This window comes from Typopeltis vanoorti, chromosome 5 (assembly GCF_054136105.1).
Source record: "Typopeltis vanoorti isolate ZY-2024b chromosome 5, IOZ_Tvanoo_1.0, whole genome shotgun sequence".
Lineage (NCBI taxonomy): Eukaryota > Metazoa > Arthropoda > Arachnida > Uropygi > Thelyphonidae > Typopeltis > Typopeltis vanoorti.
In genome coordinates this window covers 53494178-53519516 of record NC_143553.1, presented here as the reverse complement: position 1 = coordinate 53519516, position 25339 = coordinate 53494178, and the positions used below count along the sequence as shown (strand labels likewise).

Sequence of the window (25339 nt, the reverse complement as noted above, 5' to 3'; positions counted from 1 at the left end):
CTAGAAAAAAAGTCGTGGTCTGACAAGTCATGGTACACCTTGTTCTGTAACAATGGTAGGCAGAAAGTTTGGCAGGAGCCCCGTGAAGCAATGAACCCAGCTTGCCTTGTAAGCTCAACCCAAGGTTCTGGAGGCAGTGGTGTTGTCATGGTGTGGAACATTTTGTTGGTACAGAATGGGTCCCCCTGATGTTACTGGAAGGTGGGTGTCCTCCAAGGAATATCTGAACATTGTTGCAATTGAATCCATCCAGTAATGTTGACTTTTATCCAACAGGTGACAGTTGTTTTATGGACAACAATGCTACTGTCCATTGTGCAAGAATTGTTCAGCAGTGGTCCAGAAAGAATGACAGAGACTTCCACCATCCTCCCTGACGATCACAAAGCCTGGATCTTAACCCTTTTGAGAATGTATGGGACATGCTAGAAAAACAGATCCAGGAGCAAAATCCTCTTCTCTCAGATGTGAGCCAGTTAGAGGACTGTCTGGTGAACACCTGTATGTTGCATACGTGGATTACATCTAGGTATGCCAACACCTTGCAGAAGCTATGCCAAATTGCATATGTGCTGTAATTTGGGCTAAAAGGAGGTCCAATACTACAGTATTAAAAGTTTCTAATTCAGTGGCTGTATGTGTATTAAACTTGAATTACGATAGTTAATATATTTAAAAAACAAAACAAAAAAACTAGTGTTTATTTTAGTTTATATTAAACTAAAGTTTTACTCTAACACGAATTTTTACTCTAACACAAATATTTGAATTTTTGTTTTTTGAGGACTGGTGCATAAGCTATACTGGGAAACACAGGTCTGCACAAATGCCCATTTCAAAATCATTTAATTGTAGCCCATTTCTTATACCATTTCCTCTTCCTGTGAAATTTCTTCTAAACTTCTGCTTAATGCATTCCCCTTCATGTGGGGCACAAGTTTGTGGTGGGTATCTCCCACTGAGGTATACCAAATCTTTTCAATCTTCTTAGTATTGCCTATTTTTTCTGTCTCAATTCTTCTGACTTCCCTTGAGTTTAATTTTTTTTTTAATTTCTAGACTATCATTACTGAGATCCAATAACCTTTTACCATATTTACCATGCAGTATAAGATCCATGGGCATTTAGAAAGGGAGAGGAAGAACCTAGTTGTGTGTATGCACTGGCAGGATGGACATTTCTAGATGACTCAGCCAGAATTGGTGAATTTTTCAGTAGTGTTACACCAAATCTTTGTTTGTGATAATTCCAGGTATAAAACAAAAAGGTGTACAGGTTAGTCTTGTCATTCCACTTCAGAACACTCCCACCAACCATCAAGCTACATCCATGTTTGGCTTGATAGTTGTTGAGCGGGTGCTCTGATTCTGAAGGGGCAACTATGAATCATTCTCTCACTTGTTTCAGGATGCAGACACAGCCAGCTATGTCTGATTTTAAAAAAAAAATGCTTACAATGTTATACTTTATCAAAACATCAGTATTGAAAATTTATAATGTTATCATTATACGCGTTCATCTCATTGTAATGGAATTTTAGGATTGTTCATTATTTCTTTTGAACTCTAATAGTGCATGTGTTCTGCACATGTAGCTCTGACCAAGACTCGAGTTGCTATTTTTTTTATCATCATCAAGGGCTTACTTTAGTGAGTACGGGAGTGGCAAACCTGAGGTACCTGATATTAAACCACGCCTTACTTGATATAATATACATCTGTTATGTTATTTGTAGGCTGGTCCCTCCCCTTCTTTCTTTTCTTCTTGTTCCTTTTCTGTAATGTTATTAGAATATTTGAGGGCTAGGGATGAATCTTTCTTATTTTGCTGTTTCATTTCATCTTATGGGCTGGTCCAACAGCCAGAGACAGCAGCTCTGTCATTGGACACATTGTGCTTTGGCTAGTAACCAATTTCAACTCTCAAAGAAAGAATTCAATGGCTGCTCAAAATGGAAATGACCCTAGACCAGCTAAAGGTACTGATTGGAAAAAGATTATCACTCATTTTGCTACCTGGAATGTAAGAAGTTTATCTTACAAAGAAAACCAAATAGATGAAATTCTATATCAAAATAGCAGTATTGACTGAAACAAAGAAGAAAAATCAGGGAACCAAAGAAACCAATAACTACATACCCATCTATAGTAGAGTACAAGAAGATCAGAGACCAAGAACAGGAGTATCTATCATGATTCACAAATCCCTTAAAGACAATATCAATAACTATAAATATTGGAATGAAAGAATATTACAACTAAGCATATAATCCAAGATCTTATAGTTCTTGGATTATACACTCCAGAGAAAGGGAAAGAAGAGCAAAGTTCAGACTTCTATAACCAACTCCAAAATTTAAAAAATAAATAAATAAACAAAAATGACATGCTATTACTGCTGAGTGATTTTAAATGCACGCATAAGCAATATGAAAATACCAAAATCATGTTTGGAACTTTTGGAGAATTAGTAAAAAAATAGAAATGGACAAAGATTAATTGGCTTCTCTATCTACAATAATATAAGAATAATGAATACAATGTTCCAACACAAAGATATTTATAAATTCACATGGTCAGCAAGAGGATCAAAATCTGTTATAGACTATACTAGAGCAAATAACAAAATAGGTAGATTCATTATTGATGTTTGTCTTCTGAGGTTTTGAAATTGAGAATCAGATCATTATCTATATGTGACATCAGCACAGTTCCTCCCAAGATGGATAAAGCACCAGTATCCATCAGATAACAGAGAACTTAGGTTCAAAGTAAGTTCATCTAACTCTAATAAAATAAAACTATATCAGAAAAAAATAAATGAAAAATTACAGCAACTACCCTCAGATGAATCTATTCATCTGAGGGTAGTTGCTGTAAAGCAAACACGTTCGCTGCCAACTATGAGTATACTCGTAGTTGGTAAACCTGCCACACAAGCCAGCTAGAGTATGCTCATATGACGCTTACTGCCGGCAACGAGATTACCGTACTGACCTTGAAGAAGTGAAATTGCTCGGCGTATGGGAACAGACTGTGCCAAAGTAGTGTGGCAGCGAACATGTTCATGAAGAGTGGAATCATCTCTGCAATATATTAGGAGATTCAGCTTAAGAAATCTTGAGAATGAAAAAGCAATGGAAAAGGAAAAAAGTCTGCATTACTGACCCAGAAATCAGGAAAATATTAGATAAAAAAAAATGAAGGCCTATAGAAGATGGTTAAGCACAAACAAAATAGAAGATGAAATTGAATATAAACACAAAAGAGCAATAGCAAAAAGGGAAACACATAAGACAGTTCAATGGAACAATTTTGTTACTATTCTAGAAAATAATATGGAAAAACCTCAAACACAAACATATAAATTTATAAGACTACATGAATAGTAGCCTTAGAGAATTGATCAAGATTAATACCATGCCTTTTGGAGGATTGGCTTAAATACTATAATGAATTATGGACAATTAATGATAACCCATCCTCGTAATGATAATGGTTGATAACCCAACCATTATCTGCAAATAATTCAACAGACTCCTTTACTCTTAAAGATTTAGAGTCAACATTTAAATAGTGCAAGAACCATAGAAACCCAGGAGAAGATAGCATCAATATGGAACTTTTTAAATGTTCTGAAGACAACTTCAGATATTAACTACTAGAATTCATGAATGAGATTCTAAATGACCAATTACCACCAAAAAAACTGGCAAACTGCTATGATCGTCCCATCTTCAAAAAAAAAAAAAAAAAAGACAATATTGAATGAATGTCAATACTATAGAGGCATTAGCCTTTTAAATACTGGATATAAAATACAGGTAACCCTCGTATAACACAGATGTTAGGTTCCACAAAAATGCCGCATTATAATTTCCTTATGTGAGACTCAGATCACATAGGAAAAGTAGGGTTATGTTCCGAAATCATTTTTTTTTTTAAAGATTATATAAACAATGACATATCCAACAAAAAATATTTTTATTTAATTCAGGTAATTCATGTAAGTTAAGGAAACATATAAACTATGAAACAAATACATAGTATAAAATTATAAATTGTATGTAAACTTCATTGCACATAGACCATAAATGTTCTAGGCAAAATAAAATAAAGTGTATATTTTAATCGTCATCACTCTCTTCAAAAGTAACATTTTGTAGATGTTCTTTATTTACGAGTGGCTGGACGTTGTCATCACTTGAAATATCTTGGACATCATTAGTATAATTCTCATTGCATACTTCTGTGGGTTTAGTTATCAAGAAGTCAGTAATAAGACCTTGCTTAACCGTATGATGCAATTTTTTTTATTAAGTGCATAATATGGAGCTAAACAAATATCCAATTGTCTCGTGAATTTTCTGGAGCTCTCCATTTAGAGATCATTATGCATAAAATAACTTTCTTGCTAATTTCTTTAAACTGAATTCTTTAACGGATTCATCACAATCAGAATTTTCTCCACCATTTGGTTCGATGTCATCTATTAATTGTACCAGTTCCTCCTCATTTAAATCTATTTCCCCATCAGTTAATTCACTATTGAAGAGAATGGAGCACTTATGAAGTTTGCGAAGGTTGAGTCTCATGTGCTGATTGAAACTGAATGTATCTTCAGTCTTGTTCAATTTGGAAGTTTACAGTTGGTGGGTTTATCCCTATTAACAAATGCGTATATCGCAAAAGTACTCTAAGTAGCCATTACTATAAAAAATAATTTTTTTTTACATAAAAAAAAAAGCATTACATATTGTATGTAACTCACCAAAAAATAAAGTGCTCAGCTTGAGATTAACACACTTATGATTTTTAATGTGTTTTCATGGCAGAAAATGAAGACAATTTTCAACAATAAATACTATCAATTGGCATACATGTGTGCTAAAGGGTATTTCCCTTAATATAAATTCGCTACTTATAACTAGATGCGTGATACGGGCAGACGCAAATTTAGCGACGATAAAATTTCATTTCTAAGTCTAACATTGAAAAATATATGAAAAGCTAAAGGGTTACTACAGTTTGTAGATGGTCTTATATCGAAAACGTGTTGTATAAGTACTGCATTCAACAAGGGTTACTACAAATTGTAGACCGTGTTATATCGAAACTGCATTGTATAAGTACCGTGTTATACAAGGGTTACCTGTATACTCAAGTTTCTTAAAGACTAAACAAATATTATGAAAATATTTTTTGGAGAGGAGCAAAATGGTTTCTGTAAAGGCAGATCCTGCACCAGTGCCTTTATCACACTGAAGCTTTTGATAGAAAAAAATACATAATTCAATTTAGAGATCCATATATTATTTACAGATTATTAAAAAAAAAAAAAAAAAAAAGCCTTTGATAAAGTCGATCATAGTAAGCTACTGGAAATTTTAAGAGAGAACAATATTCCTAACCATTAATTAAAACAATTTTCAATATATATACAGGGTGTTCGGGATAAATTTGACAGTTTCGTAAGGAAAAAGAAAATCTTCTTTGTATCTATTAAATTTAATGAATTGACAAAAAAACATTACAGGCAGAGTTAATTACAATACTATCAACAAGATTTACTCAAAATAACCACCATTAGCATCGATCACAGCTTCAATTCTGCTTCGGAACCTCGAACAAGCTGATGCTACAGTCTCCCTGGGAAGGGCCGTAAAAACTGTTTTAATTTTATCCATTAACTGGGCTTTTGTATTACTGGAAGTGCGATTGGTGTCTTTTTCAACTGCGCCCCATACAAAATAATCCATGGGGTTAAGGTCTGGGGAGTTTGAGAACAGGAATCAAACCTTGGAGATTCAGTGGCAAACTCTGAAGGAAACATTGATTGATTCTGCCAGAGAGGCATGTGGTGAGGTTGTGTGCAAGGATAAAAAAATCAGAACTCCCTGGTGGACACAGGAAGTTAAAGAGGTAGTGAAGGAAAAGAAGAAAGCATATCAAAAGTTCCTGGCAAATAAGTCAGCTTTTACTCTTACAGAATACAGAGACAAATGTAAGAAAGCTAAACAGTGTGTAAAACTAGCTAAACAAAAGTCATGGGAGGACTTTGGCAAGAATATAGAAAATAAATATCAAGAAGGTGGCAAAATATTCTGGAGGTTGTTGAAGAAGCTTAGGAATGGAGGAAAGAGTGCTGTAAAAGGAATTAGAGATGATAAAGGTGAAATGAAAACAGGAGAAAAAGATATCCTTGAAGTATGGAGTAATTACTTTGAAAAACTGCTAAATGAAACAAGCAGTGATGACAGCACAGTGATAAAAAACACTGACCAGGTATGCAGTCAGGAATACATATCCATACTTGAAGTAGAAAAAGCCATCAAAGGCTTGAAATGTGGAAAGGCAGCAGGAGTAGATGATATTCGACCAGAAATGCTGAAGTATGGTGGTATAAGAGTCTTACAGTGGCTGCACTGCATAGTTCAGAAAGCCTGGACAGAGGGACGAATTCCCGATGATTGGAGTAGAGCTCTCATAGTACCTATATATAAAAAGGGAAATAAAACTGAATGTGAGAATTACAGAGGTATTTCCCTACTGAGTGTTCCTGGCAAGATCTATGCAAGTATACTTGAGAAACGGTTGAGAAGAATTGTGGAAGAAAAGCTTGGTGAAGAACAAGCTGGATTCAGGCCAAATAGAGGCTGTCAGGATCAGATCTTCACTTTACGACAAATAGTCGAGAAAGCATGGGAATATAACAAAGATCTGTATTTAAGTTTTGTCGATTTGGAAAAGGCATATGACAAGGTGCCAAGAGAGAAGCTATTCAATACGCTGCAGTTATATGGTGTCAATGGGGCATTATATCAAGCAATACTTAGTCTTTATTTGAGTTGTGAGTCAGCAGTTAGAATTGAAGGAAGTACAGGAAGATGGTTTAATGTTAAATCTGGTGTGAGACAAGGATGTACATTATCCCCTCTGTTATTCATTATCTATATGGATCACATTATGAAGGAATGTGGTATTAAACCTTATATCAAAATTGGAGATGTTAATGTCAGCTCTTTGCTTTATGCGGATGATGTTATACTTCTAAATAAATCCGCTACAAGTCTGCAAGATTCTCTGACTAAATTGAATAGCTGTTGTAATAGATATGGTATGAAGGTCAGCAATAAAAAAGACAAAGACAATGAAAATAGGCAGAATCATTGAAAATGTCAACTGTGTTGTGAATGGAGAACCTGTGGAACAAGTAAAACATTTCAGCTACTTAGGCACAATTTTTACTGAAGATGGTAAACTAAATATAGAAATAGACAACAGAATCAGCAAAGCTGGTATGGTGGGAAGTCAATTGAATAAATTCATATGGAATAAGAAAAGAAATTAGTCGGAACACTAAATTAGCTGTATACAAGACTGTGTTCAAACCAATTTTAACTTATGGATCTGAGAGCTGGGTCAGAAGTAAAACACTTGACCAAAGACTAGAGACCGCAGATATGAGAGTCCTGAGAAAGATTAGAGGCGTGAACAGATGGCATCAATGGCAATATCATATTAATAATAATATAAGAGAATGGGAGAGGAAAGATTAGCAAAACAAGTGTTCTCTGCCAGGTTGGCAGGAAAACGACCCAGAGGAAGACCAAGATATAGGTGGATTGATACGGTACAAAGTGCCTTAGATGATAGAAATATAAGATCTGATAATGTTGGAGTCTTGACAAGTAACAGACTGATTTGGAGGAAAATTGTAGATAGGAAGTTAGTAATGATGTAATTTTTTCATGTAGTACTGTCATATCCTGTACACCCCTTGAGGGTACATGGCAGGAATTTGATGATGATGATGATAAAATGATTGCACCAACATCGACATAATTTTATTTGCCAATGATCAGGCTCTAATTGAAGATAACAAAGATTTATTGCAGTGAGCAACCTTTTCATTAAATGAAATAGCAAAAACATACAATATGAAAATCTCCACTTCCAAAACAAAAGTCATGACATTTAAAGGGGTCAAGACCCAATTAGAAGCAAAATTTGCATCAGCAATGATATTATAAAACAGGTTAATACAGTACATCCAAATATGTAGGCCACCATTTATCTTATGGAAGAGAAAAAGACATGCAGCATAAAATAACCAATTATATAGGAATAACAAAAACTATTAATCAGATATCCAATCCAAATTTAATAAGCAAGAATAAGAATCCATAACTCAATAGCAAGACCTATCTTAACGTATGGTTCAAAAGCCTGGACCATAACTCAAGTAGATAGAAAAAAGACTGATAAGCTCTGAAATGAGATTCATGCACAAAACAGCTGGACTCTACTTCAAAAGGAATAGTGATATCTTAAAGAGAACTTGAGGCGATATCTGTCTTAGACTACATTGATCTTTATAAAGAGAGATGAAGACAACATACAGGAAGACTACCCCAGAGAGAGAGAGAGAGAGAGATCGACCTAAAGGGCGAAGGAATAGAGGACGACCTTTGAAAAGGTGAGAACAGGCCACTAGGCCTATTACTAGAAAGGGCTATTATTAACAGACTGTTATTGAATTCATTCACACATCACATCCAATGACAATCCATTCCAATCACATAACACTCCTTTATCCACCCAACATAAATTGAAAAATTCCATCTACTAAAATCCTTTATGACCCTTTCAGAAATTTCTCATCATACTACTTCTGTTTGCCAGTGTCAGCAGTCTACAAATTATCAATCTGTCTTCATAATCCGTATTCCACAATCCTGATATCATTTTTAGCACTCTCCTTTGCACACACACACTCTCTCATCACAGTATCAAAATCACCACAGAGACCAGACCTGTGCACAATAGTCCAAGTGAGGTTTTATCAAGGCCTTGATAAAACCTCCTTGGTAAAGAGTTCAAAATAACTTCCTTATTTTCATATACCAAGGTTTGTTTCAGCACACTGCAATTACCTCAGAGATGTATTTGAAATCTTTGCTATATGGTCCTGGAACTTCAACTTCCTGTCTTCTAAAACTCCGAGATCCCTAGCCTGCTCAGTTTCTTCTAGCATAATCCCACTAATATAATATGATATTGGATATCTAATCATACCAAAGTGCATGACTTTTCATTTAATAACATTGAAGTGATAGCCATTTTCACATACCCACAATTCCAGCCCTATTCAAATCATTCTGCAAGCAAGTACTGCACATTATGATTACCCTACCTATCTTTGCATCATCAGCAAATTGCTGTATGCATCCTGTCAAATCCTTCCCAATGCCATTAATATACAGATTGAATAACAGTGGACCAAGGACTGATCCTTGTGGCACACCACTACCTGAAATCTAAGACTCGCATCCTCCATATACCACTTTTTGATGTCAGTCATCCTCTTATCTATGCCAATATTTTATAATCCAATCCCATATTCTCTAATTTATGCAAGTCTTCTATGCTGTATTCTGCCAAAAGCCTGCAAAATCCAAAATTATCATGATGTATCCATTCCCCTTATCTAACTCAATGGTAACATTATAGTATATGAGAAAGTTGCTCAAACATAACCCTTCCCTTAGTAATGCTGTTTATTGCAAAGTATAGTTTCACTATCAACCCATTTCTGAATGTGAGCTCTAAGCAACTTTTCCAAAATCTTCACCACCACAACAGAGATACTGATAGGTTCGATAATTGGATAAGTCTTTGCACTACCTTTGCATAGTTGGATTACCATACATTCTTTCCACTCTTGTGGAATATCCCCTGTCTAAGACTTAATTATATAGCCTTGTCAAGTAATAACCATTTCAACTGAACACTCTTTTAGCATCCATGCTGATAACCCATTTTATTTTACCATTTCTTAGCGTACACACACACACAGGCTCTCGCTGAAGATGCCTTTGGAACAAATGGCAGAATATCACAGTCTAAGTGTACATGTTTATTCATATTTGTAATGCCATTAAAAGTATCACAGGCACACAGAGAGAATGTAGGAAACTGTGAAAAGAAGCTGCAGTATGATAGAAACAGATTGATGAGAAGGCTTACTTGACTGATTTTTCATATTTTACCTAGAGGATAATAGGTGAGTGGAATATTTGTTGGTATACCAGAAATTGGAAAAGTCAATTTATTCTGAAAAAATTTATATCATGTATAGTAGATATAATAATAGTTAGCACACCTTTTAAAGTGAGTTTGGTGACTCCATGTCACCAAACAGTGATGATAAATATTTTTCATCACTGCACTCAGAGGTTTATGGTATTGGCATAATGGCAGTCCAGAAGTTGAACTTTAAAGTATAGTGGCATAGCAAGAAATTTAGATTTCTTGAGAAAAGCTAATACTCTTTCTTCTTATTATTTTATTGTTTTTAATCTTGATCTCATTTAACAGTCTGGAATACAATTGTTAGGAATTACTTCAATAATGAGAAGGACACTGACACATACAATCATTAATGTCGTAATAGCAGTGAGATAGGCTTAGAAATTAATCTATAAAAAACAATGGATTAAATGGATTATAGAATAGTTAACTCTTACAATTGCTTAGGACAAACAATAAAAATGAATAATGATTTATCTGAAGAACTAGTAAAATGAAAGAAAGCCACATCTATCATTCAACAGACTATCAGGAGATTCTTGAGGAGTGTAAAAGACAACAGCATGGTTGGAATAGATAGTGTGTTTCCCAGGTGTGGCAATGATGAATTGAGACAGTAAGCAAAAAAAAAGCATGGCATGTGTGTGTCCTAACAGAGCTGTATAAGAGAAGGGGTTCAGTTTGATGTGTGGACTGCATTTGAGGGGTGAATAGAATTGCATAAAAGAAATGGATCGCATTTAAATGAAAGTATGAGACTCTAGAGACGTCTGCTAGAAGGAAGTGCAATGAATGATGTGAACAAGGAATAGAGGAAGTCAGAAGTGATGTAAATGAGCAGGAAAGTGGATCAGTTGTGACTGAAGTGTTTGTGATATAGTATAACCAAAGTGGAAATTTTTCCACCTTGGTTATACTATAAATTAAAGATGCCAAGAAATTGTGTGTTGAATTTTTTCTCGACTATTATTTATAAGACTATTACACTTTTTTTTATATAATGTTCGTTAAGTAGCTTTATTTTATTATCCTACATGTTTTGCCAATTTTTTTTTTCTATCACCATCTTCAGGGAATACAAACTAGTAAGCTATATGAAGGTAACAGACTAGGTTATAACTGATGGTTCTAATTCATACAAAAAATTAGTATTGAATGAGGCAATGCACGTGTCTCGGGAACGTGATTTATTCGTTATGGCTCATGATGTAATTGTCATGAAAGTTCATTTCTTTGATGTTTAATGATCTGATAAAAGCTTTCCAAATTTCTGGTAAGGTTAGACCGTGATTCTTGTTTAGGTTTTCAGTTTTACGGGCGACTGTAGCTGCTTCCTTGAAGGTTCTCGAATGGTAGTTATCTTCTGTATAGGGCATAAGGCTCTTATCCCACTCAATATGGTTAGTAGAGGCAAAGTGGCAAGAAAGGCCTGAAATGTCTTGTTTGTTGTTTCTGACATATCCTATGTGTTCTTTCTTTCTCGTTTCAAAGCTTCTGGAGGTCTGACTTACGTAACTAATACCACATGAGCAAGGTATATTATATACTCCAGAGTATTTGTAGAATGGATGAGGATCTTTCGGTGATCTTAAAAATTTCCGAATTTCTGCTTCTTCTTTCCCTTGATTTTCATTGCCTGAATATAACATTTTGTATTTATTACTCAGAAAGATCTCACCAGTTTTTGTCTTTTTTGTTTGTCCCTCCTATTATGTTGATCTGGTACTCATCCAATTCCTCTGCTAGTTCCATTTCTTTGTCATTCAGGCTTCTTATGTTGATGGTACCGATAAATGATTAAATATATAGGATAAAGGATTAAACCAAGAATATAATTTCTTGGCATCCTTAATTTTTAGTACAATATTGTTATGAGATGTGAGAACAGGAATGCAAGCCAGAAGGAAATGGAGGAGAGGTCAGGGTGGTTGGGGAGACACAGTGTAAGGAATTTAGATTCTGGAAGCAGTAATAAATGCGTATGGCGTTGGTGAGTATACGAATGGGAAGGCTTGGGAATGCATGAGGAGTAGCTGAATCTGGTGAGATATGGGATAAGGGGTTATGATGGTGTGTGGAGAAGTCACAGATGGGGTGGCATGCATAGCATCATTAGAGACCAGGAAATGAATTACCTTGATGGACCTGTGTTTCATTCAAGATTTCTCCATGAGCAAGGTCACAAAGATGCCTCCACTGATCTCGATCTTGAGCCTCTCTTCCATGTTATACCCATCAATCTCACTAATGAGTCTTCCCATCTTGTAGGTGGTTTTTCTCGTTATTCTTGGTTGCCAATAAGTATTCTGTATGTTCATCTGCAAGAGCTTGAAGGACGGTGTGTGTGTGTGAAAGGTTGCTGCCAGCTTGGTAATAATTTTACATTTCAGAGACATTTCAGTTGCTTAACCAAGCATATGGGGAGGATTGTATAAGCCGAACGCAGCACTAAGTGGTTTAAGCATTTTAAAAAGGTAAGAACATCAGTTGGTGAAGATCCTAGGCCTGGATGACCTTCCACATCAACAGCCGATGACTGTGTCAAGAGAATTTGTGCAGTAATTCATGGAAATCGTTGTTTAACTGTCCAAGAAGTTGCTGACGAAGTGAGCACCAGCATAGGATCTTGCCATCAAATTTTGACTGAAAACTTCAGATGTGCTGCATCAATGCATAATTCGTGCCACATTTGTTGACTGACAATCAGAAAGAGAACATGTTGAAATCAGTTCAGGAACTGCTTGCTAATGCAAATAGTAATGAAAACTTTAAGAACATCATAACAAGAGATGAGACTTAAAACCACTTTGAAAGGACTTTGTTTCCAAACCATAGAGGAGATTCAGGAAAATGCAATAAGAGAACTGCACACAATCACAAAGTGCATTCTAACAATGGTAGAAACGTTGGGAATGGTGTATTGCCAATAGAGGTGACTACTTTGAAGGGGACAGTGCTTAAAATGTTGTAAAATGAGCAATAAAGTTCTTATAGCAAAAGTTTGGTCTTTTTTTGAACACTCCTTGTATTTCATTTTTGTCTCCATTCAGTGATTGCCAAGTCCATCTTCTTCCTGGGCGTTTGTTGAAAAAGTATTCATAATAAATTGTTCAGCTGTTTCTATAAACTTTTCATTTTGTTTTCCACATCCTATTTGGCATTAAAGTCTCCACTAGTGAATGTGTATGTTGACTTATAATTTAATTCATGTTCAAGATTCATGTAGAAATTTTCTATTTCTTGATTATTGACTACGAATGTTGTAACACACCTATTCTTTCAGATGTGATGTTAAAAGAAAGGATCAAATTGATGAGCTTAGATTTAAAAATAAAACCCATTCTGCCTTGTTTCCCATTGTTTGAGGATGCTCCCAGATGTATCTGGGAGCCATGGTACCATCTTGCTGTTAATTCTTTTAATCTTTGTTTCATTTACTAGGAGAATATCTAAGTTGATATTGGTTAATTCTTATTAATTAATCTATTCTGTAGGTAGTCTCTTGCCAAAGTTTGAGTATTGAGGGTACCAATTGTCAGTTTCAAAGATCTAATAGGCAACCTGCCTGCCTTCTGGGATATTGTTAGCATCCTTGGTCCCTCCCAATGCTTTACCACCCCATAGAGAGGTGAGTGTGGGCCACACAAGACTTGGGGCCGTTTCTTTTGCTGTAATCATGGTATCTTTGGTGTAGTCAGATATACATTTCTCCTGACTAGGGTTCTGAAGTGTTTACCAGAACTCTGTTCGCATTACTGGGTCCAAATCCGATTCTGGCTAGGATTCCCAACATCCCAGGATGCACCTTGGGGAGGTAGAGTTGGTTTTTGCAAATGCCAGGAGTATCAGAGATGAGGAAAATGAAATTGTTGCATGATTTTGTTTATTCACTCAAAATAGTTAAGTGAAACATGTTTGGATGAGAATGATATCATGATAGAAACAGGGGTTTTTTGTGAGGATAGGAAATGCTAGCAGGGATGGAGAGTGCTGCTGTATGGGAATTATGTCTACACAAGGTTTGCATATGAGAGCAGAATAGGAGCATTGGTTTTAAAGCAGTATGGTTCAGTTGATTTTGCATAGGCCAGAAAATGTGGAGGGTAAAAAAAAAAAAAAAAAATGTAAAGACAAATTGGCTTCATGAACTGGAAAAAGGTGATTGTTATGAGTGATTTTAATTATGGCAATACTGTTTGGAATAAAGGAATAGCATCATGAAATGAGAATGAATTTCTTGAGTTCTTAAGGGACAACTATCTTAGGCAATATGTAACAGAGGAGCCCAAGAGGATTGTGCCAGTCTTAGATCTGATCATATTTTCAGAGAATGTGACTATGAACAGTGTCTAATCTTCTGCCAGTTGGTGAAAGTGACTGAGGTGGTTTCTTCTACTGTAGCCAGTCATAAGAGAAATTCTGTGAAAAAGGGATATATGTGGAACTACAGAACTGGTCATTATGAAAAGCCTAGGAGACAACCAGAAGCCATAGATGGAAAGAGGAGTTAGGTAGAAAGGAGATAGATGCTGCTTGGGTGTTGATCAAGAGCTGTTTAATAGCAACAATATCTGAGTGTATTCCAAAGGTGAAAAAGTTAAATAAGGAAGGAGTAAAATGGATAGGATGAAGCTTGAAATCTGGAAGGGGGCACTATAGAGGCAACATAAGATATTTATAATAATCACTTGCATGAAGAGTACAAAGAGCAAACAGGAAGGTGACTTGGTAACAAAAGCAAAATTGTAGTGTGAGCAGAAATTATCCAGTCAAGCTAAGTAAAATCTTGTATGGGTTCTTTTGCTACGTGTCAAGTAGAAGAAAAAACGATTTTGGAAGAATGATGTTAGTGGATGACAGTGGTAGATTGCAACTGCTGCAGGGGATTTAGTAAGTATTTTATCAGGGAATTTCATTATTATGAATGTGACATTATTTGAAGCATAGATGTTAAGGGTATGGTGGAGGGACGGATAGTGAGTGAGCAAGAGGTATATGAGAAATTAAGTAAACTTGATGTCAATGTGGTATTAGCACTTGATATATAATCATACTGAACTGCTCTTATAAGTTTTGAAGGAGGTGTCTTGGACTGCTCCAGGGAATTAATAATATCCTTGGTGCACCTGCTTAGCACAAGTCTTGCAACAGGACAACTCCCAAAGGAATGGAAATGGTAAAATCACTAAGGCTACAAACTACAATCTAATCTGCATGTCTGGGGTTGTGGTTAAGGTGTTAGAATGGTTGGTAAGGACTAATTAGGATTCAGAATTGGGTTCATAATAGCAGTATTCTCTGTGATGGTTAGCATGGGTTTGTCAAGTTTTAGCAGTCTGCTCATGTACTATAACAAATTCACTAAATAAGGGAGATGCTTATACAATGATATATTTGCATATTTGATAGACTGACACACGACAAGCTGAAAACTAAATTGAAATAGATGGGATTGGATAAGACACTAGTGCATTGATTGGCTGATAGGTATTTGCAGGTTGCAAATACCTATCTATCTGAGATAGTCCAAGACACTTCCTTCAAAACATATGGGGAGGGGGAGATCACTAACAGAGTTCCAGAGGAATCTGTCTTGGCATCGTTATTGTTTAACATATATGTTAACAAATGGGACAGGCTTAACTGGAGATATGCAGCTGTTTGCAAATGATGCAAAGTTGGGATGAAGGATGAGCAGTAGAGCAGATGTTCTGGCCTTACAGGAGGATCTCAATAGACTGTGTAATTAGGTAAAAGAGTGGAGCTATCAGTTTGATGTTAAAGTATCAGATCTTGAAATTTGTTAGGAAAGAATGGGATATAGATTATATCATTAAATACAATTATTTAATGAAGGTGAGAGAGAGATAAGACTGAGGCAATAAATTAGTCTAATTTGTATGTCTAGGGTTTGTGGCTAAGGTGTAAGAGACATTGGTGAGGACTAGAATTCAGAATTGGGTTCATAAACAATGGTCACTTATTGCAGTAATGAGGACGACCTTGACATGAAGAAGCAAAGAGATTATGGTTCTCTTGTATAAGACCTTGATCACACTGGATAAGGACTACTGTGAACAGATCTGGTTTTTCAGGGGATGAGGATATCTGGGTGGGTCCAGAGGAGATTTGACTGTCAGTGTAAGATCAGTTCAATGTGGAATATGAAGACAGATTGAGAGAATGCAGGTTATACAGCCTTGGATAGAAGGAAGAGGAGATATAATTGAGACATATAAGTTGGTGAGGGGTTGTCATCAGATTCATATGGAGGAGATATTTCATAGAGTTGAGTGAGATAAGAGTAGAATGAGAAGCCATCCCAGGAAGCTCTAAAAGGAGGGTGTGAGCAAGAGAATGAGGAACAGGTTTTTTGCCTGTTGAAAGTTTTTTTTCACTTGGTTATACTATAAATTAGATACCAAGAAATTATATTCTTGGTTACATCCTTTATCCAAGTGTAGGCAAACAAAGTTTGCACTGGGCTACTTGTATATAGAGGCTAATAACTTCACGTCAATTGCCTTAGTTCCCATAATGCAAAGTACATATCCTTATGGACATATATAATGCTAAGCATTATGGGAATAGCCACTACCCAAACTGATTTTAACCTTTTTTTCAGGTCTCATATTTCAGTTTTTAGTGAAGATGGTAAGTTAAATCTGGAAAAGATGGTAAGTTAAATCTGGAAATAAACAGAATAAGCAAAGCTGGGATGGTGGGTAGCTAGCTGAATAAATTCAATGGAATAATCCAGAAGAGATACAAAGATTAAAGTAGTAGACAACTTGGGATTATAGAATTTAATGAGGTAATAAGCAGGTGGGAGATAAATGATGCATGGGAATTGACCAAAAGTTATTTACAACATCAATGTGCAAATGTATTCCAAACAACAGTCAAAAGACTGAGTAGGTGTCAAATGGATGAATGAAGGGATTAAGCATGAAATTTGGAAGAAGAGATACTGTGGAGACAGTATCCTTAGATAGAAGGAAAAGGATAATGGTAGCAATCAATTGCATTAGGAGTATAAAGAGTAGGCCAGGAAGGTGACTCAGAGCAAATCAGGCCAAGAAAAACCATTTTTCAGATATGTGGCAAGTAGAAGGAAAAATGATTATGGTAAGGTGATGTTAATGGATGAAAATGGCAGCATGGTAACTGCTGCAGAAGACAATATTGAGGTATTTAGTGAACAATTTATAATGCAGTTTCATAATCGCGGTGAAATTGTGGAAAACTCAATTGTAGAGGACATGGGAGAGGATGGTTTAATTGTAAGCAGGAAGTATATGAGGAAATAAATCACTTTGATGTCAATAAGGCAATAGGATTTGATGCCATATCACCACGTGTCTTAAGGGAATTTTCTAGGGAGTTCGCAGTAGCATTAGCATGCCTGTTTAATAAGTGTCTTATAACAGCACAGGTTCCAAGAAAGTAGAAGGTAAAATTGTTCCACTGTATAAAGTTGATAAGACTGTTTCTACAAATTATAGGCCAGGCTGTAAGATAGGTAAGAATGTTGTGTATGGGAGTGCAGGCATAAAGGAAAAGTGTCATTAGCGATGTGCTGCAGGGGGTGTGTATTTGCATTGTTGTTCAATTTGCATATTAATGATATTGGGATGGGCTTAACTGGTGATTTGCAGATGATGCAAAATTAGGGCGAGCAATGCAGAGTCAAGCAGATGTTTTCTCCTTACAGGAGAACATGAATTGGGTAGATAAGTAGAACTGTGAATTCATTGTTGCAAAGTGCAAACTTTAGAAATTTGGTAAGCAATGATGGGATGCAAAGTATACACTTGGTGGGAAAACTTGAAACAAGGTAGAGGAGATGAGAGAGAGCTGAGAGTCGTGGTGGACAAGGACCTGAAATTCAGGGACCACATGCACAAGTTGTGAAGTTGTCACATCAGATAATGAAAAATAAAGAGGTTACGATTACATTGTATAGGGCATTGATCAGGCCTCATGAATTATTGTGCACACATTTTGTCACGGGAGTTTTCATGGTGATGAGGATATGTTAGAAAGGGTCTGGAGAAGATTCACGAATGTGGAGTAAGACAGATTGAAAGAATTTAAATTGCCAAGCCTCATAAATAGGAGGAGGTGGATATGATGGAGACATATGAGTTAGTCAGGGGTTATCAGGTTGACATTGAAGAAATTTTTCTTAGAATGGGAGGAACAGAGTAGAATAAGAGGCCATCCCTGGAAAATGTAAGGAAGGTGTGAGCATAGGAGTGAGGAGCAGGTTCTTTGCATGGAGAGTTGTTGGTAAGTGAAATGCATTGTCTGATTGTGTTGTGAATGTAGACACACTGAATTAGCTTAAAGCATGGTTGGATAAGTTTTGTGTATATGATAGTGTACCTCTCATGATGACTCCATGGAGGTCAAATGTTATTTCTTTTGTCAACTTAAGCATCCATATCATCAATAAGGATAATCATGTCATGCAGTATTTGTTCTATGCACATCTATAATTTATCAAAGATCTTTTTTCAAGATCCTTATTGTTTGCTGGTGCATAAATCATCTGCATGATGGTTGATTTTAATACACATTAAATATGATTCAGCCATTATTATTTGATAACTTATAGGCTTCCTCTTCACTAAGCTTATATTTGTCTCCTCACTCAGTATAAATGTCACTCTGATGTTTTTTATAAGATCCTGAATCCAGTATTTGATTAGGAATGATAGATTCTGAAAAATAATAATAAAAAAACATTTATGTAAAATTTTTATCATTAAATATAATTTTTAGATTTTCTCAATCAATCAGCTAATGCCTTATTCCTTTATAGGGAGTAGGTGAGGCCTTTAAACCTTACCTAGCTTTTGAAGACTTGATAGGGTTAAAATTGGTAGCCATAGGCTAGCTATCTCCATCAGTAGCCAATCAGAGATAGCTGGCCCATAACTATCACTAATTGTAGGCAGCAACTGATGAAGAGATGGGCAAACAAGTGCTGTCATCTCTTGGTACCTAACCCTAACATGATATGTTACTGTCTGAAATAATTGGGTTCTACAGTTTATGCGATGAAAAACCAGAGTTTCCTGGGGGAAAAAAACCTATTTGTCCGTGCCAGAAATCGACTAACTCGGGGAACCGGTCAAAGAAATGATAAGAAAAAAAGCTCTTCCAGTCAGTAACTAGACTTGAACTTAAGTCTATATTCAGGCAGTTTAGTGCAGAGGATGCAAGCACCACTTCCCCTGAGCTACAGTCATTTCTCATGATCATTATTAATGTACCCAGTTAAAAATGACAGTGTAACAAATGAAAATATTGAATTCTTAAGCCTTTAACATACATATTTTTTTTAAATGGGAAAATTAATTTTTCTTTTTTTTTTTTTTGTTTATTTTCTCTTTAGTCATATAACACAACTTAAAATTGTGTTATTAATAAAAATTTTATGCAAGTGTTTCAATGTTTAATTCTTGTAATGTCTTTTGTGTCTCTTTCTTTCATCACATAGGATTCATAGATAGGAATGAGAATCACTGTGTAATGAAAGACAGATACATGTCTTTTATGTGTGTACTATGAATTCTGGTTTCTATTTTTCATTACATATCATATATAGGAATGGGAATCAATGATACTGAAGTGGTATCAGCGATTCCAATGTACAGTTCAGATATACAGTAGTATGTGTTAGAGAAATGGACAATAACTACTTTTGATTTTTCCCAGGCGGCCAGCAACGTCATTCCTTTGGATCACATCACCATGGAGATCATTCAAATTCATAATTTGGAAGAACTACAAGTGGTACATCATCACAATGCTACTCATATTTCTTGCCATTCTTCTTGTCATCATTTTTATCTACTCATTTCCTGTAAGTATAATTTTTAAATTAAAAAAAGATGTGTGTGCTTCACATGTATATGATTTAAAGATTTGAGTATATGATATTCATTGAAAAATTAATCAAAAAGCAGCTCATCAAAATGCGAATTGATAAGTTTTTCTTTTTAAAGTTTCATATTTTTGTAAGAGTCTTGCTAACAATGTGATGTGGTTACATTGGTCGTGGTGAATGGATGTTGCTGTTGGCTTAAATCCCAGTCTTCAAATATCATACTGTCAATCCTAGATTATATACAATTCGGAACACATTAATTTGAAAAATGTTAAGTATATATTTTAAACTTTCATCAGCTATAGAAAACAGTTACTATTTACATCTATGTTATATTAATGCAGAGGACATGATTAAATTTGATATTAAAAAAATTTGATATAGAAAACCTAATAGCACTATCTTTTGTTGTAAAGGCTTTTCACATGTTGTTTTTGGACTTCAGAGAGTAATTAGTTTCATTTAGCAACACAGTCTACCTTTTTTATTATTATTTATTTTTTTTTTATACCACCTTCCTCCCCCAACACACACATCCATAAAGAGATGTAAACCTATATACATTAATGCCCGTGGGTGGAATAATGGTTAGGTAATCCAAACACACCTGCTCTAGAAACCAAATATGGAATTTTTCAAACCACTTCAGATTTAGCACGATTAAGCAGTATAATGCCCTCACACTGGGTGAATATAATCTGTCACCTAAAAACATTCAGTAGTGTAATGCCTCAGTGGGATTTGAATCCACATCCTGTTGGTTGAAGAACAGATACTATCCACTTAAACAACTAGCCTGGTATATATCTGGCACCAGTAATTGATCAATTTTCATCTATTATGGAAGGATATAGCTAAGAACTAGTTAATATTGCTATATGAAAAATAAGCCACTGGATCATCTGCTATATATACAGGGTGTTCGGGATAAATTTGACATATTTATAATTAATTATATTTTTCCGTAAGTTACATGTATTAACACACACTTCTCTTCATTTAAAAGTTTGGACCCTTCTTCATTCATATACAAGATGTCAGAAAGGATGGATAGCTGGAACCCACCTGAATCATGGAAGAGAATAACTTGTATCATGATGATTCGTGCCCGCCATCAAAATAAGGATATTACGACTGCTGCCCAATGCTCCCTGAATACAGTAAAAACAATCAGGCATGAACTAGAGACTTGCAATGGTGACTACGAGGATGTAGCAAGAAGAAAGATCCCTAGCAGACGATCTGATTGCGTTCGTACAGCAGAATTCCTCGCAAATCTGCAGGAACAGGTGTTGAAGAACCCTGGCATTGGAATTCGGGCTTTGTTCGTGGAGTTGCTAACTGTAGTCAAGCCCTGGATAACAAGGGTAGCCAATGATAGGCCGTATGTATGGCAGCAGGATTCGGCCCCTTGCCACACCTCTGGGAAAAGTCAAAAATGGTTGTCTGAAAATTTCTACGACTTCACCAGTCCAAATGTTTGGCCTCCAAACTCCCCAGACCTTAACCCCATGGATTATTTTGTATGGGGCGCAGTTGAAAAAGACACCAATTGCACTTCCAGTAATACAAAAGCCCAGTTAATGGATAAAATTAAAACAGTTTTTGCGGCCCTTCCCAGGGAGACTGTAGCATCAGCTTGTTCGAGGTTCCGAAGCAGAATTGAAGCTGTGATCGATGCTAATGGTGGTTATTTTGAGTAAATCTTGTTGATAGTATTGTAATTAACTCTGCCTGTAATGTTTTTTTGTCAATTCATTAAATTTAATAGATACAAAGAAGATTTTCTTTTTCCTTACGAAACTGTCAAATTTATCCCGAACACCCTGTACATATGAGAATAAACATTTCCATTTAATGTTTACATTCCTCTTTTTTTAAAAATAAACCGACCATTCACATCAAACTCAAAATTGTCTTTAAAACGGACTACAAACAATGGAAATGAAAGTTTTAAGGACAAAAACAGAAATATAGAATCAAAATGTGGACATTAGAATAGTTCAGGACTAAAGTGGAGCAATGCTTATGAACTCTCACTTAACGTGGTTTTCACATCTAACGAGAATGAATTTAGAAAGAATACCAAGAAGAATGCATGAAATGAAATTTGAGAGGAAGAGACTAAGAGGAACACCACAAAAAAGGTGGGGAGACCAGATAAGAGAAGAACTATAACAGCGGTGGCCAACTACGTGTCCTTTTGGAGCCACGATAATTCTGGTAAGACTTAGAACTGATGTGATGGTATAGGAGCGAGTGTACACATAGTGAGAATGTAACAAGCTTGTAAGAACTGCTTTTAACTAATTATACACCTAATTTTACACCTTACATTAGCTCTGCTGACACATTATTGAATGTTAATAAAATCAAGTTCCTTTCTAATATCTTCATTTTTAATATGATTCTTCTGTTGATACCATCTGTTCACTTCTCCAGTTTTGTTCAGAACCCTCATATCTGTGGTCTCTAGTCTTTGATCAAGTGCTTGATTTCTAATCCAACTCTCACATCCAAACTTAAAACTGGTTTTGAACAATGGTTTGTATACTGCTAGTTTGGTGTTTTGGCTAATTTCTCTCTTATTCCATTGAATTTATTCAGCTAGCTACCCACATACCAGCTTTGCTTATTCTGTTTATTTCCAGATTTAACTTACCATCTTCACTAAAAACTGAAATATTTTACTTATTCTATAGCCTCTCCATTCAGAATGAAGCCCGTGTGTGTTCAGTGTTTCTGCATATTTTCATAGTTTTGGTCTTTTTATTGCTCATTTTCATGCCAAGTTTGTTATAGCTGTTATTCAATTTAGTTATAGAATCCTGAAGACTTGCACTAGATATGTGCAAGTCTCCAGAATTAAAAAAGTGGAATTAAACCTGATATTAAAATCAGAAGTATGCTTTATGCAGATGATGTACTTCTAAGCATATAAGTACATCATAAAGAGCTAAGTTTCTGATTTTAAATACCTCTGATTTTAATGCCGCATTTCTTTCATGTGCATCCTGTCTTACCCCTGATTTTACATTAAACCATCTTCACTTCTAACTGCTGACTTACGACTTAAATATAGGCTATGTACTGCTCTGCATAATGTTCCATTTATCCCATAAAATTGTGTTTTGAAAAGCTTTTCTCTGAGCACCTTGTCATATGCATTTTTCAGATCTACAAAATTTAAGTACAGATCCTAGTCGTTATTATTATTATTATCTGAAACCTCAAGCAGTCAAGGACTCATCGAGGGAGACTATAAATTACCATCCCTGCTATCATACCAACCCTTGAATTCATTCACACTAGATGCACCCACTACCCCTAAAGGCAAATTATTCCACTCACTGCTCTCTGGGAGAAAAACCTAGCTCTTACCCCTTTCTTGACTGCAAATAAATTTAACTTCTGGATGCCCCATGTTCATTTCCCACCTTCCATATAACAAAAAATTTTCATCAGTTGAAATGTTATAACATCCATTCAAAAGTTTATAGACTTCTATCATATCACCCCTCTTTCACCTGTTAACCAGAGTCTGTAATACACATACTCACAATCTGTCCTCATAATCTAAATCCCATAATCCGGATATAATTTTTGTAACTCTTCTTTGCACCCTTTCCACATCTTCTTTATCCCCTTGGAACATGGGAGACCAAATCTGTGCACAGTAATCCAAATGTGGTCTTATAAAAAGGCAAAATTACTTCCTTATCCTTACATGTCAACATTTGCTTCAACATAGCAATTATCCTCTGAGTTGTATTTGCAACTTTCACAGAATGATCATTGTCACCACTAATTGGTGACAATGATCATTCTGTTCTTTCTTGGGAAGTATCTACTTGTATTGAAGCTCCGATTAAATCGGGCTACATGCTGAATTACAAAGCTGGAAATTATAATCAACTTAGAAGAATACTATCTTTGGTCCCATGGTATCAGTTACTGAATGGAAAAAATGGTAAGAACTCGCATACAGAAATGGGTAGACAAGCATTCTGTACTCTGCAGGGTGCAGCATGGGTTGGCTAAAGGAAGGTCATGTTTTAGCAATTTGCTCATATTTTATAACAATGTTACGGCCGAGTTGGATAAAGGAAATGGATACACTATGATAATGTTGGATTTTTCTAAGACATTTGATAGGATACCATATAGGTATTGTTGGCTGTTGTGTAAACTGGAGAATATAGGATTGGAACATAATCTAGTGACTTGGATCAGTGATGGTTGACAGACGTATATCAAAAAGTGGTATACAGTGGGTGTGAATCTGCCAGATTTAAGATAACCAGTGGTGTACCTCAGGGTTCAGTCCTCCTTGGGCCATTATTGTTCAATCTATACATTAATGACATCAAGCAGGGGTCTATCATCCAATTTGCAATTGTTTGTTATGTTACAAGACCCTTGCCTCTTCAGTGTCTTGTAACATAACCCCGCTAATATGATATGCCGCTGGAACTCTAATCATGCCATTATTAAAGTTCATGCTAGCAAATTAATGTTAGTAAGTGCATAACTTTACACTTACTAACATTAAACTGACAGCCATTTTCATTTGCCCAGATTTCCAGTCTATTCAAATCATTTTTGTAATTGTTGAATATCAGTAGCACCCAGATTGCCCTGCCTATCTTTGCATCATCAGCAAACAATTGCAAATTGGATGATAGACCCCTGCTTGATGTCATTAATGTATAGATTGAACAATAATGGCCCAAGGAGGACTGAACCCTGAGGTACACCACTGGTTATCTTAAATCTGGCAGATTCACACCCACTGTATACCACTTTTTGATATACGTCTGTCAACCATCACTGATCCAAGTCACTAGATTATGTTCCAATCCTATATTCTCCAGTTTACACAACAGCCAACAATACCTATATGGTATCCTATCAAATGTCTTAGAAAAATCCAACATTATCATAGTGTATCCATTTCCTTTATCCAACTCGGCCGTAACATTGTTATAAAATATGAGCAAATTGCTAAAACATGACCTTCCTTTAGCCAACCCATGCTGCACCCTGCAGAGTACAGAATGCTTGTCTACCCATTTCTGTATGCGAGTTCTTACCATTTTTTCCATTCAGTAACTGATACCATGGGACCAAAGATAGTATTCTTCTAAGTTGATTATAATTTCCAGCTTTGTAATTCAGCATGTAGCCCGATTTAATCGGAGCTTCAATACAAGTAGATACTTCCCAAGAAAGAACAGAATGATCATTGTCACCAATTAGTGGTAAAATAGCCATATTCTTGACAGAGATCCCTTCTGATGCTATGAGCAAATCCAACACTCTTTGACCTAGAGTTCCTTCTTTTACATG

The 25339-nt window shown here is 35.7% G+C and overlaps 1 protein-coding gene across 3 annotated transcripts in view; it reads left to right on the top strand.

Moving 5' to 3' along the window:
- Positions 1-25339, top strand: part of LOC150106416 (dysferlin-like) — a 328783-nt gene that overhangs the window by 294942 nt on the left and 8502 nt on the right. For all 3 annotated transcript variants that reach the window (XM_090393128.1, XM_090393127.1, XM_090393129.1), the window contains exon 50: positions 19819-19966. In XM_090393128.1, the coding sequence (XP_090249254.1) occupies positions 19819-19966 (148 nt within the window). The remainder of the gene's footprint in view (positions 1-19818; positions 19967-25339) is intronic.